Raw genomic sequence first — 11,548 nt, forward strand, 5'->3', positions numbered from 1 at the left:
AGCTGTCAATTGCGGCTTTGCCAAGCTCTAGCCAAGACGTTCCATGACATTCCTCTTTTTTTTTCTTTCTGTTGAACATAAAATAAGATATATTGACAAATCTCCTTTTTGTTTTTTTGGGTAACCAAAACTGTTTGGACTTGTATACCGCCCAGATTGGATTCTACAAGCGCAAAGAGAAATACTGCCATCTTTTGGTGTTGGGAATAATTGTGGATTTATTTATGAATTTTATTTATCTTAAACACCTTTATGTAAACATTTATACTAAGCAATGATCTAAACAGAGACAAAACAAAAAAACAACAACACATTTTTTCTCTGTTGCAGTTTTTTTTTAATTTGATTTATTTCTAACTAAAAATGTATTATTTAGAAAATGTAGGATACCCAGCAAGGACATGTATTGGCACTTGTGTTGGATTTCTAATGCAATTTCTGTGACATACTGAACAAAACCATATCTCATCTTTTAGGAAGTTTAAAAAAAATTCTAAGTACTAAGCATATCTATTACAAAATGCTTTAGTAAACCTGAACTTATCCTCTGGATGAATGTAGCACATATAACTTTATACATAAAAATACATATTTTTTTACATAAGAAATATTAGAAGCCTGTTTCATTCATAATGCCTAGCATATGTAGAATAAATAACCAGGATGTGAACAATTATTGCACTTTTGCTAAATAAACAATATACTCAATTCTCATTATCACATAAGCATCATAAACATTATGCACAAATCTAAAAATATCATTTTTTATATCAAATATGTTAGTTGAGTTAATTTATTAGAGGTCAAAATTAGATGGTCTGATTTGGAAGGACATTAAACCTCAGAGTATTGGAGACCAAATCCACACTTCTGAAAAGCAGGACTGCAATATAAAATTAAATAATTGTTTTGCGTTTGTATTCCTTGTGTTAGTATCTTGACACTCCTTGGTAAAGCTACAGTTCAAGTATTAATAAACATGTATCATAATCTGAACCCATTATGTTGCAATATGCAGTTATAACATAATTATGATTGATGTAACATCAGCAGACATATAAGAACTCATCATGTGTTAACTGGACAATAGCAAAGAATCGTTAAAACAGTTAAAAGTGCAAGTATAAGAAAAAAAAATCTTTAAGTTAAATTGTGCGAATTGAATCATTCAAATAATCTAGTAGATCACAAATATGCAATAATCGTATTCATATGCATGTGAACTTACAGAAATACTGATTATTATTTAGATTTAGATGCTATTCACCATTTCAGAATGAGAAAACAAACATTAAAGTAAAACAATCAGTGAAGGTTAAGATGTGAGAAAAAAAAGGACATGCTGCTGTTTAGCTACTGTATATGAAGTGGGAACGATGTGATGAAGTGTACTACTGTATATGAAGTGGAATACTAAAATACTGCATGCTACACAGCATATTATTTTTAAAATATAGTATGTGAAAAATAATAGTACAGTATCTAAAAATATGGAAATGTATGGAAAACTTGTATGCTACAATTTTTGTTTTTTAAACTGTAGAAAGGTACACAGTTGTTACATTGTTGGATGTTTTACATTAGAGAAAGGTGTCTGGTTACGATCTCAGAAATAAATATGGTTATTTTGCCATGCTTAATATAACTTTGTATACAAATATTCACTCTTTTGTCAGTCCAGTGAAATAATGAGTAAATGGTTAGAAGTAGTGTGTACTGGTCAAATAATGCACAGTTTGGCAAATGTTTAGCAAGTCATTTGAGTACCCTGCTGAACAATCCAGCATAAACCAGCATGAATTCCAAGTTGGTCCAGGCCGGTTTATGCTGGTTAGAGCTGGTATAGTGCTGGTCATACCGTTCTCAAGCTTGTCCACCAGCACTCCTGCTTTCAACATACCTTATGCTGGTGACCAGCAGTGCTTGATTTTTCAGCAGGGTATTCAATGCAATTGGAAAAATATGTAAAGTAAACACTTCATAACCTACTGCATTCCTAGTAGGAGTAATAGGGTAGTTTGCCATTGTGAACAGGACAGTCACTTGGTTAGTCTATGGCAGTACTGTATAAACAAGACGCAGAGCTCAGAGCTGAGAGTCTGCTCCCAGTGTATTCAGATCATCTCGGGTATACTTCTCTGCCCCTGAGCGAAAGCTTGCCGAGATCTCGTCAAATGATCGGCCTTTGGTCTCAGGAACTTTGAAGTAGGTGAAGACGAAGAACATCAGCAGGAGGACAGTGAAGATGATGAAAACATACGGGCCAGTCAGTTCCTATAAAGGGAACAAACAGTGAGTATTTGTGAGTGAGAACGACGAGAAAAGAAAGAATATTACTGAGTTCATGTTTACATACCGCAACATACTGGAAGGACATTCCCACCAAAAAGTTGGCAAACCAATTGGAGAAACCAGCGACAGCGATGGCAGAGGGCCTGGGGCCTTGACTGAAGAGTTCTGCCACAATGAACCATGGGATCGGACCTGGTCCGATCTCGAAAAATGCCACAAAACTGAAGATGGCTACAATGCTGACGTACGACATCCATTTAACTTCTTCCTGAGAAAGATGATTAGTGAATAAACATTAAACATTAAAGTTTACACCCAAAACTGTAACAGATGCTGTAATATCAGTGTGATCATATACATACTAGTAGTGCCATAGCTATGGTCATGAGAACAGAAGACCCAGCCATTCCCATCAGCCCAATAAGATGTAGTGATCTTCGGCCAGCTCGCTCCACTATGAACAGCTAAATCAGAGGGGGATACAAGCATTTTCAACTAAAACTCTGTCACGGGTCTAAACAAAAGACAAATTCACAATAAATAAGCTCTTACTAACTTACCGACACCACTGTGAAAGCTGTGTTCACAACTCCAGCACCAATGGTGGCATAGACTGGCTCAGACACCCCTGCTTTCTCAAATATAGCAGTAGAGTAATAAAAAACCTGAAAAACACAATTACATTCACTGAACATGCAAATCACTGTTTATGAAATGGCAGAACCACTGTAGTCACATGGACTATTTTAACTATGTCTTTACTACCTTTCTGGCTCTTGAAAGTTGCAATGATGTTGCTGCCTATTGGTCGTTCAGAAACCTCTCGGATTTCATCAAAAATATCTTAATTTGTGTTTTCCGAAGATGAATGAAAGTCTTACGGGTTTGGAACGACATGAGGGTGAGTAATTAATGAAAGAAATATACATTTTGGGTGTACTAACCCTTTAATATGTGCACTAATGGCCAACTAACCAGCATTGTAATACATAACAATATTGTTTATTATATTATTTGGAAGAAATTAGCAAATAAACATTCGTGAATAAGTTTAGGTAATTTTCCATTGGTTTTTTCTTGCCTCAGGGTTTTTCCAGTTTCCAGAGAACACCTTAAAACCCTTAATACATAACTAACATCCCCTCATGTCATTTCAAACCCCTAACACTTTGGTTAATGTTCAAAACCCAAATTAAGATAATTAAAACCTTTAATTAAACCTGAGAGGTTTCTGTTCCTCCATCGTAAGTCTAGGTTAACAAAAACTTTCAAAAAGGTCCAAAAAAGGTCATAAAGAGATCGTAAAATGAATCCATACAAATTGAGTGGTTTAATCCAAGACTTGTGAAGGTGCATGTGTGATGCACAAGAACCAATGACAAGATTTTGTGTTCACCATATGTGATGCGCTCTATGTATGTGTGTTTGTGATTAAAAGCCTAAATGAATCTGTTCATCATATAAAACAAGTGTGTTTCTTCACACTTGCATTAAACTTTTTTTTACCTTTTTGAAAGTTGTGGATCACCTTGATTTTCAATGGAGGAACAGAAACCTCTTGGGTTTCATTAAAAGCATCTTAATTTGGATCTCGAAGATTACCGAAGTCTTTTAGGGTTGGAAACACATGGGGGGTGAGTAAATGATGACAGAATTTTCATTTCTGGGTGAACTAACCCTTTAATAGTTCTAATGTATAATTATGAATAATAATCAGGGTTTGACATTAAAGTAATGTACCTTCAAATAATTTGTTTTCGTCTTTAAAACAGAAAAAAACAAATGTATCACTTATTCGACCCTTCTCATAAAAATACAAATAAAAAAAACTAATCTCATGTATTTTTTTCACATTTTTATTTTCTAATTTTTTTTCTTCTTTTTTTATTCTTTTTTCTTATTTTCTAATTCACCAACTGGAAACACAATAAAACCAAAATGGATAAACAGCTTGAATATTAGATCTCTATATGGGCGGGAATTAAACGCCCCTTTCCACTGATTGGTCAACCAAACATCAAACCGTGCCATCATCAGTTGTTCCCCAGTTCCGCGCAACAGGATAATAGTCATCCGCTGCTACAGGTGTACAGATTGCGGCCAGTGAAAATGCTGAGTGGCTAGTAATTATGGAAAACCACTAGCTGGTGAGCAAAAAACTTAAAGGGGTGGTATAATGCCCTTTTCACAAGATGTAAAATAAGTCTTTGTTGTCCCCAGATTGTGTATGTGAAGTTTTAGCTCAAAATAACCCACAGATATTTTTTATATAGCATGTTAAAATTGTACATTTTTGAGGGTGAGCAAAAACGCACCGTTTTGTGTCTGTTCCTTTAAATGCAAACGAGCTGTTGCTCCCAGCACAGAGGGCGGAGCTTCAACAGCTTGTACTCACACAGACATGCACTGAAAATGTCAAAAACTTTTAGCATTTTATGTTCAAATCGGATTCAGACAATGATGGAGAGACTCAAGAAGAAGTGACAACATGTAGAATGCAACAGGACGTTTCTGAATGGTTAGTTGATGAATTTATGCAGCTTATGTGTAGTTATCTTCTAGTCATTGATTAGCATAATCAATCACTATAAATCGTGTTCCGGGGGCGGGGTTTATGTAAATTTTAAGGTTGGTGATGTCACTAACCCAGGAGTAATGTTGTGTAGTTCTTACCAGCCGTTTCTTGTAGTCCTTAAAAAGCGATTTCTTTAAAAGCAAATATCTCCCTTTGCTTTGAACTTTGAGCATTGTAACTTTGCAGATGTTGTTTATGCTCAAACAGCAACATTACACACTAACTAAAGTTAGAAAAGTGAAATCATAATCACCCCTTTAATGTCAAGCCCTGATAAGAATGATATTAATAAAAATAAATGATGCTTTATTGTTTTATTTCCCTTTAAATAATAATTATTTCTAAGATAAAAAGCAATTGAATTTGAAAAAAAGGTGGATGGATAGATGGATGGATTGACAGATAAATACTAGATAAGGAAATAAACAGGAAAACGTACAGCATTGATACCGGATAGCTGCTGGGAGAGCTGCAGCATGATGGCAATGAAGATGGGCTGGCGGTAGAGCGATGAGCGGAACAGCTCAGGGATGGTGACCTTCTTCTCCCTCATCATCTGCCTGCTCTCCTCCCTCATCTCCTGCATGTCTTCTTCCACATCATCAGTGCCACGCAGCTTCTTCAGCACTGTGGGGATGAGTTAGTTAGGCCGACTGCAAAAACCCTAGACAGCATCTTAAGTTGGGCCTAAACAAACTCACCACTCTTGGCTTTGGCCTCCTCTTTCTGGTTGATGAGGAGGAAGCGTGGGCTCTCGGGGCAGAAGGGCAGCACGGCACACTGGAGTAAGGCTGGGATGAAAGTGAAGCCAAGTAGGAAGGGCCACATTGTTGAGGTTCCCATGATTTCTTTAATACCAAAGATCTATAGAAAAGAAGAACAAAAAGATCTACAGTCAGAAAGGCTTAATGATGGTGGTCTCAAAATAAAGAAACCACTTTAATTAACCTGTGCCATGAGGATGCCCGTAACAATGCCAAGCTGATGAAGTGTACCAAGCGCCCCTCGTAATGAAGTTGGGGCGATTTCTCCTACATACATTGGTACAAAGCCTGTGGACAGGCCAGAGTAAAGGCCGACAATGAAGCGTCCAATAATAAGCATTTCCCAGGATTCAGCCAGCTTGGAAAAGCCCATTAAAGCAGCAGATATGAAGGCCAAAACATTAACCATGAGCATTGAGTTCCTCCTGTTAAAAGATTAGAAAGAGAAAGTTTAAAGACACACGAATCCAGAATACAATTTGTAAAGTTCTGATTGGATAGTCAAGTTACCTGCCAAAGCGGTTTACAAAGAGTCCCACTGAGAAGGAGCCGAAAATGCCACCTACAGAGAAAATGGCCACTGATACAGACCAGAGCGTAGTTAAAGTGGTTGACGGGATGTACTCTGAATATCTACGATGCCACGTCTCATTGTAGAAAGTTTCGATGATCTACGAGAGAGAGAGAGAAAAAAACATTACTCCTTGGGTATGAAAATCATTAGAGAGAGTGTTAATTTGATTTTTTTTTTTATTCACACAAATTATTTATGTTTGTATGACTTCAGTCAAGTCATTTTCTCCAGCAGTTCCACATTGCAGTCAGCAGAGGGAGCAGTGTTACTTACTGACCGCTGAGTCAGAAAGATTGCATAAGAAGCTGCTTCATTAAGCTTGATCAAGTTAATCATCAAACATAAACAAGCCTTGACTTATTATTGTGACTTACTTTCTTCCTAAATAAATTAAAAGAATTAAAAAAATTTAAAGAAAATCTATTCACTCACAAAGTTGAACATGAACAGCACCCTTCAAAAGTTTGGGGTCAGCGAGATTTTTTTTTTTTTAGAAAGCAATATATAATTCTATTCAGCAGTGATGCATTAAATTGACAAAAAGTGAACATTAAATTAAGCAGCACACCTGTTTTCAACATTGATTTCTAAAGGATTATGTGACACTATAGACTGGAGTATGGCTGCTGAAAATTCAGCTTTCTCATGACATGAATAAATTACATTTTAAAATATATACAATTCAAAAAGTTATTTTAAATTGTAATATCTCATAACTGCTTTATTGTATTTTTGATAAAATAACTGGAGCCTTGGTGAGCATGTTGACCCCAAACTTTTGAATGGTCAAAAAATGATCACCAACAATTTACTTCTTAAATCTTTAGATCCCCATCACAGTAATGATGAGGTCCTTACCATCTCCTTGACTTTTGACTTTCTTTCTTTATCCTGTTAAAAGACTAATGTAACCTATGACACATGATTTCTCATTCTATATATAGAATTCTCTCAAGCATGTGGGATTTATCCAGAACCCTAAGCTAATGTGACCCACAAAGGGTTCAAGGTCACTTATTCATTCATTATTCATGGTGAAAAAGCATCAAAATGTCGTTATAAGAACCTCAGCAGTGCTTGTCTATTATTAGAAGGCACGTGTGAATCAGCACATTTTAATAGGCTATTCTAGAAGGAGGGTTAATACAGCATACAGTTTACAGCTAATCTAAAATTAGATGCATTACATAATGAGACTAACATGCAAACATCAACAACACTATAACAATGAATACAGAGAAAAAAACTCTATATCCATTTATCAAATTGCCATATGCAGATATATAAGTGCTTATATGACACTGTCATGTCTGTATAAGTGTTCACCTTCTGAGGGGCATTGATGACTCCTGTGTTGTAGCCAAACTGCAAGGAGCCAATCACAGCACTCCCAACAGCCATCAACAGATTAAGTGTCAACTGCTGTAAGGGAAGAGGAACAACATTTGAGTTAAAAGCAATATTTTAATTTGGTTCGCAATTATTATAACGGAATCTTTCTGATTCAACCTTTTATAGAACAATATTGAGAATACTTCTGTTTAAGGCATAATCTAAAAGTCCAATGTGACTGATAAATAAATTGAATTGACTTTGTGAGCTTGATTAGACATTTTATGCAGGGTAGTTAAAACTGAATGTGTGTAGGCCTACTGATTGTGCAGTTTCTATGGAGTGTTTCACTCAATCAGTATCTAATCTAATAAAAATGGCAATGTTTTGAAGTTTTTTTAACCACCAAATAACAATGGTTCTCTTTATTCCACAGAACTGTGGACTCACTATGCAGTAACATGTTGAATGAGGGAAACTCTGTTGATTATCAATGATCCTATTACAGATCCGGCAGCACCTGAACCAACGCACGCACACACACCACGACTACTCCAGCCTCTTATTCCAATCCACTCGAACAACCGCAGGCTCTTACATAACATGCTCAACAGGCCTTCAAAGACAACCACTTTATCTTGAGCACTAGCACGTAGAGTCAGATTAACTGTACAAAAAACACTGTAACTCCAACATGTGATTTTATACATGCTTCAAAGCATTCTATCATGGAATCCAAGCGTCTACCCATCAACAACCAGTTATTCTCAAACTTAAGAAGGTTACATCAGTAGCCTTTTAATAGTTTTTTAATCTGGCCGCTGTGTTTTAGCAAACATTCCCTGCAATAGAAGGTAACTGCTGTGGCAGGTTCACGGTGGACCAATTGCGCCCCCTGGCGGTCATGCTCTGTACTGCTTGGACTCAGAATATTTGCATGTAACACTTAGGCTAAACTTAAATAAACTAAACTAAATATTATATATCCACAGGTTAATACATGCAATTAATTGCAGTTACCGTAAACAAAACGAATAAAAACAAATTTACTTATGTGTATTTTTTTGCATGTTCACTGGATAACGTAGGCCTCAAGTCCTTAGGAAAAGCTTAACATTCCAGATTAAATGAACATACAGAAACATAAATAAGCAATGCAATGTCCACTGAGCCACTGAGGCAAAGGGGTTTAAACTTTAAAGGCTATTTTTTCCTTAAGTCTTGCCCAATTAAGAGCACTGCTCTCTTATGAACACGCAATTATAAAAATAAACCAAATTTCATGGTTATACAAAAAATTGTCAGTTATAATGAACATATGCACATACATTAATCAAGTGCAAAGCACTGGTTGATTTTGGGAAAAAAAATTTGGGGGAATATACACTCTTAGCAATAAAAAAGGAACAAAATCTGTCTGTGGTAATAGGCTACCCCAATGTACATAAAAAGTTAATATTAGTAAACTATACCTCAAAGGTACATTTTGGTACCAAAAGTGAAAATATTAGTACCTAAATGGTGCATATTAGAACCTTTTTTAAAGGGTACCGTCCGAGTGACAGCTTTTGCACCATTTATTTCGGAGCGTGTGAAATAAGGGAATCAATATGCTGTGTAAACAGTTAATGTTATAAACTAATTTGACAATTCATTTCGACATGCCAATCTTCCTAATGGTCCTTCTAGATCTAAAAGCAGGTGTTTGATGCACAAGAAACTGACCATTGTCTCGAAATAGCAGATTTTCTCTTATTTTGTAAATATTCTGTAAATACTTATGCAAAGCAGCATTGTATTTTTCCTTAGAGACCTAAACTAACCCTGCAGCTGTTCTCTTGTTCAGAAGAGGCTGTGATCATCTTCATGTTTAGCCTTCTTTCATCACTTTACTTTCCTGGCAAACAAGATATATCAGATTTATGTCAAAATGTATGATTTATGTGTGAAACCAAGGGTTAAAGTAATTAATCTGCCTCTCCCCTAAATATCTTAGCAATGCTGTGGTCTGGGAGGTCTTTAGAAGGTTTTAACACATATTTCCATTACTTATGGATTTAAACCTGGTGACATGAGACCATTGTTGCAGGAGACAAAAATGGGTGTTGGGAAAAAAACTGAGTAACATGGCTCAGTGTAACCGTGCAAAATTCAATCAATTTGGCGCACAGTTTTTATATTTGTCAAGGTACAGATATAAACCTCAATTCAAAAATATAGGTGATAAACTAAGAGTTTTATCAGTTCGCTTAGTCAAAATAAAGTGTGCTTTAATTTTTTTCTTTTTTGATCTCGAATCTCTCAAAATTTTTGTTTTAGATGAAATCTAATTTTGCTTACTTGGCAGTTCTTTTTAACTATTTACTGAAACAGTTACAACTCTCTCCCAGTTATATCCCTCGGGCTTTACAGGAAAACTTTCGAAATGGTAGGCTAGATGACAAAATTAGGTAATGCATCACCTTTATAAATAAAAGTATGGTTAAGTTAAATTATCACTACACTAGAATTATAAGGCAGGCAATATTACCTTACCTTTTTATTAGATTCCATGATGGCAGGTTAAAAGAAGTAAAAAAAAAAAAAGTAAAAAAAAAGTTATATAGCCTAATAATTATTTTCTTCTTTTCGTTGTGGTAAAAAAAAAAAAAAAAAAAAAAATCCTAAAATCCACTTAAAAAAGCAAATTACTTTCGGTGCGAAAATATCATAAATTAATATCCACAATGAATCAGCCCATTTGTCATTCTGAAAGAAGCTTATATTAGTCGATCTTATATTATTGTCATTTAGTCTGTCAGGTGTTTTCAGATAACTGCCATCAGTCGTGTAAAGCGCTTAATATAAATTCTCGAACACAGGTTCTGATTGGCTGTTGCTTGGTTACCCTGACCGTGTGACTATGTGTACACAGGCATGAATGGAAATGGGCGCCCCGATTGGCTGCTGCACGTATTCAACGGAGTGACGTAAATGCGTCGACTTTTCGTTGTAATCTGGACAATCCTGACTGAGAGCGTGTTTCTAGATTTGTACCAGAATGAACACACATGCCTTATCCAGATGTAATATGCATGGTTAAAAAAACAAAACAAAAAACACAAAACCTTGCATCTAAGACAAAAAAAAAAAAAAAAAAAAAAAATCTTAGACATAGTAATAACTTGCGCGTCCAGATGATATTTTGTCGCAATACATGTAATAAATAGAGACATTAACAATCTAAATGAGAAATATTGGCCTAATTATTTTTTAAGAAAGAATAAATATAAATATAACTTTTATATATCCTTTCTTATGGAAATATAGGATACTATATTAAATATAGTAAGTCATACTAAATATTGTTTGATTTGAAAACAAATACATTATGATAAAAAGTTAAAAGATAGAGAGCAATATATGGTAAAAATTACTTAAATCTTGATGTAGACAAAAAAAAAGAAATTTGCTTCTTTTCATATAATTTTCATTGTATAGACCTATGTTTTTAAATCTATAATTATTTTTATAATTTATCATACATGACTATGCTGATCAACTATGCCATAACTAATAGATTAATGCATCATAACTTAGTTTAAAATAGGCCAATGAAAATATCTGGCATGGCCAAAACATCTGGCTTTTTATCAGAGAGAAAGATTCAGCTTTCTATAATAGAATAATAATAATAATAATAATAATAATAATGATGATGATAATAATAATAATAATAATAATAACAATAATATAATTAAATTCATGGATAGGTTTGATAATCTGGTAGTGCTGGTAGCTTTTTCATTGTTATTTTATCCTGACACCATATCCTTGGCTTTTGTTCATCACAGTAGGAAAGAGTCCGGCACAATTGTATGCAAAAGGGACTCTTCTCTTTTATTGGCTTCATTTCATAAGAAAGGATTTTTCCTCAAAAAGAAAGGAATGTTTCTGTTGACTTTGGTTCTGCAGGATTAAATAAATGCTCTTTGATAGGCATTATAAACAATAACAGACAAACGATGGATC

General features: G+C 34.9%; 1 protein-coding gene across 1 annotated transcript; it reads right to left on the bottom strand.

Moving 5' to 3' along the window:
* Positions 1-206: 206 nt before the first annotated feature.
* slc2a1a (solute carrier family 2 member 1a) lies at positions 207-10,358 on the bottom strand. The gene is made up of 10 exons (XM_082146433.1): positions 10,073-10,358; positions 7,532-7,627; positions 6,142-6,302; positions 5,816-6,056; positions 5,569-5,731; positions 5,307-5,494; positions 2,853-2,957; positions 2,655-2,756; positions 2,357-2,560; positions 207-2,274 (listed from the first exon to the last, which is right to left on the bottom strand). The coding sequence occupies exons 1-10, from the start codon at positions 10,088-10,090 to the stop codon at positions 2,086-2,088; spliced, it is 1,467 nt and encodes a 488-aa protein (XP_082002559.1). The 5' UTR covers positions 10,091-10,358; the 3' UTR covers positions 207-2,085.
* Between the last annotated feature and the right edge of the window lie 1,190 nt (positions 10,359-11,548).

Source organism: Leuciscus leuciscus, assembly GCF_965113295.1.
Source record: "Leuciscus leuciscus genome assembly, chromosome: 18".
Taxonomy (NCBI): Eukaryota; Metazoa; Chordata; class Actinopteri; order Cypriniformes; family Leuciscidae; genus Leuciscus; species Leuciscus leuciscus.

What these genes read in the sequence shown, in the direction of transcription:
- slc2a1a (XM_082146433.1), bottom strand. An exon ending in GGAGGCCAAAGCCAAGAGTG is followed by an intron (nt 5,495 to 5,568) that starts GTGAGTTTGTTT and finishes TCATCCCCACAG; the next exon opens with TGCTGAAGAAGCTGCGTGGC. An exon ending in AGCTATCCGGTATCAATGCT is followed by an intron (nt 2,958 to 5,306) that starts GTACGTTTTCCT and finishes TGTGTTTTTCAG; the next exon opens with GTTTTTTATTACTCTACTGC.